At 46.5% G+C, this 2,587-nt stretch overlaps 1 protein-coding gene across 1 annotated transcript in view; it reads left to right on the top strand.

The window, feature by feature from the left end:
- The first annotated feature begins 1,224 nt into the window (after positions 1-1,224).
- Positions 1,225-2,587, top strand: part of LOC106338890 — a 2,090-nt gene continuing 727 nt past the window's right edge. The window contains exons 1-2 of the mRNA XM_013777761.1: positions 1,225-1,624; positions 1,730-2,134. Coding sequence (XP_013633215.1) covers positions 1,225-1,624; positions 1,730-2,134 — 805 coding nt within the window. The remainder of the gene's footprint in view (positions 1,625-1,729; positions 2,135-2,587) is intronic.

The following is a 2,587-nucleotide window of genomic DNA, read 5'->3' as shown; positions in this document are numbered from 1 at the left end:
ATCTTGTTGCAATGGCTCAAGAAGATTATACCCTGGACATGAACACAGAGTCTGTGGAGCTAACCTACTCATTACAACAGATGGCTCCAGACCTTCCTCCTATTCATGTTACAAGTGATAGACAAGTTCGGAACTTGCTCGAGATAACTAAAACGCATGAAGTACGTCTTTGTGTATCAAGCTTTAGCAAGATGAGAACGGTTTCAGAGGAAAGGGATGAAGATCATGTGGGGGATGAAGCTGAGGAGGGGGATGAAGCTGAGGAGGGGGATGAAGCTGAGGAGGGGGATGAAGCTGAGGAGGGGGATGAAGCTGAGGAGGGGGATGAAGCTGAGGAGGGGGATGAAGCTGAGGAGGGGGATGAAGCTGAGGAGGGGGATGAAGCTGAGGAGGGGGATGAAGCTGAGGAGGGGGATGAAGCTGAGGAGGGGGATGAAGCTGAGGAGGGGGATGAAGCTGAGGAGGGGGATGAAGCTGAGGAGGGGGATGAAGCTGAGGAGGGGGATGAAGCTGAGGAGGGGGATGAAGCTGAGGAGGGGGATGAAGCTGAGGAGGGGGATGAAGCTGATGTGAGCGATGAAGATGAAGAGGGGGATGAAGCTGAGGAAGGGGATGAAGCTGAGGAGGGGCATGAAGCTGAAGAGAGGGATGAAGCTGAGGATCATGATGGGGAGGAGGATGCTGACATCCCTGTTGTCGCTGATGCTGAGGATTATAGTGAGTATGGAAAGGTTAAAGATGAGGATGAGGAAGAAGATGATGAAATCTGTTTTATTGATTACAAAAGGGCATATGGTTGTGAAGGAGAAGGATCATCTGCAGACAGAATATATGTCAACCAGAGTTTTGCTAGTAAGGATGCACTGCTTTCAGAGTTGCGGTTGACAGCGCTGAGGCGAAGGTTCTCCTTCAGAATATTCAAGTCAACGAAAACTCTGTTTGTGGCAACATGTCATGTTAGTGGTTGTCAATGGAAGGTCCGAGCAAGTGTGAAACATGGGACTAAAACGTTTTGGGTAACCAAGTATTTGGCAACTCATACATGTTCCATCCCAGACAGAATCGCTCAGCGGAAATGCTGTACTCCGAAGTACATTGGTCGAAGATCGAGTGGGAATCATTGATGGGTTGAATCCGCAGTAGATCAAAGATGCAATGAAGAACATGTTTAGCATGACACTTGATTACACCACTTCATACAGAGCATTGTTATATGCGCAAGAAATGGTGAGAGGATCAGCGGAAGACGGGTATGAGCGACTGCCTTCATATTTGGAGCAAATCAAGGCAGCAAATCCGGGTTCTATCACAGCTATAGAACTTGATTCTCTGAATAGATTTAAGTATCTATTTCTTGCTTTTGGAGCTTCGATCAGAGGATTTAAGTATCAGAGAAGGGTCATTGTGGTAGATGGGACTCACCTAAGTGGGAAGTATGGGGGTACTATGTTGGTTGCAGCCGCACAAGACGGTAATTTTCAGATATATCCATTGGCTTTTGGGATCGTAGATGGTGAGAATGATGAATCTTGGGAATGGTTTTTCACAAAATTGGCGAGCTGTGTATCTGATGAGTATCCTCTGGTGATAGTCTCCGACAGGCACGCCTCCATTATAAATGCGTGTGAAAAGGTGTTTCCTTGGGCAACCCGAGGAATATGTTATTATCACCTTCAAGAGAATATTGTCAAAAAGTATAAAGGGAAGCATCTCTTGTACTTGGTGAAAGGTGCTGCTTATGCTCATACACTTTACGATTTTGATCGGTACATGGATGAGATACGGAGTGCAAATCCGGATCTTGCTGATTATCTGGAGGAAGCCGATGTGACCCTATGGTCTAGGGTTCATTGTCAGGGAGACAGGTACAACTTAAAAACGAGCAATATCGCTGAATCAATTAACTCCGCACTGAAGCGAGCAAGAGGATTTCCTATTCAGTTCCTGCTGGAGTTCATAAGGGAGAAGCTAGGAAGGTGGTACTGGAAAAGGAGAGGAGATGCTTTGAGTCTTACAACTCAACATAGTCGGGGTGTTGAACACTTGCTTGCTGTCCGAGAGGAGAACGCGTATACTCTGAGAGTCCAACAAATTGATGGATGGAAGTTCTTTGTGAAAGGTGGCAATAGGGACTGTAATGTTGATCTGGAACTTCAAAAGTGTGATTGTGGTGTCTATCAAGTCGAGAAAATACCTTGCTCTCATGCTATAGCAGCTGGAACAGCAGCTGGTGTGCATATCTCCACACTTGTGTGGCCGGTCTACTCAAAGGATACTTTGTTTGCTGGATACTCAGAGAATATATATCCTTGTGTTGGACAACTTGTTGAGTCACGCACATGCTTTCCTCCGGAAGTAAAGCGTGGTCCGGGGAGACAGAAGAAATCAAGATGGCAATCTTGGTTGGAGCTATCCAGGATGAGAGGACGCAAACCCCGGAAGCAACACAGGGTTTATAGGTGCTCAGTCTGCAAAGAAACTGGCCATAAGCGTCCACAATGTAAGAACTGACGTGGAAGACCTTTAAGTAAGTCGTCCAGAAGACCTTTTGGTTAGTCGTCCAGAAGACCTTTAAGTAAGTCGTCCA

This window comes from Brassica oleracea, chromosome C4, assembly GCF_000695525.1.
Source record: "Brassica oleracea var. oleracea cultivar TO1000 chromosome C4, BOL, whole genome shotgun sequence".
NCBI lineage: Eukaryota > Viridiplantae > Streptophyta > Magnoliopsida > Brassicales > Brassicaceae > Brassica > Brassica oleracea.
Note: the sequence above shows the minus strand (reverse complement) of the source record. Positions and strands in the feature narration are given on the sequence as shown.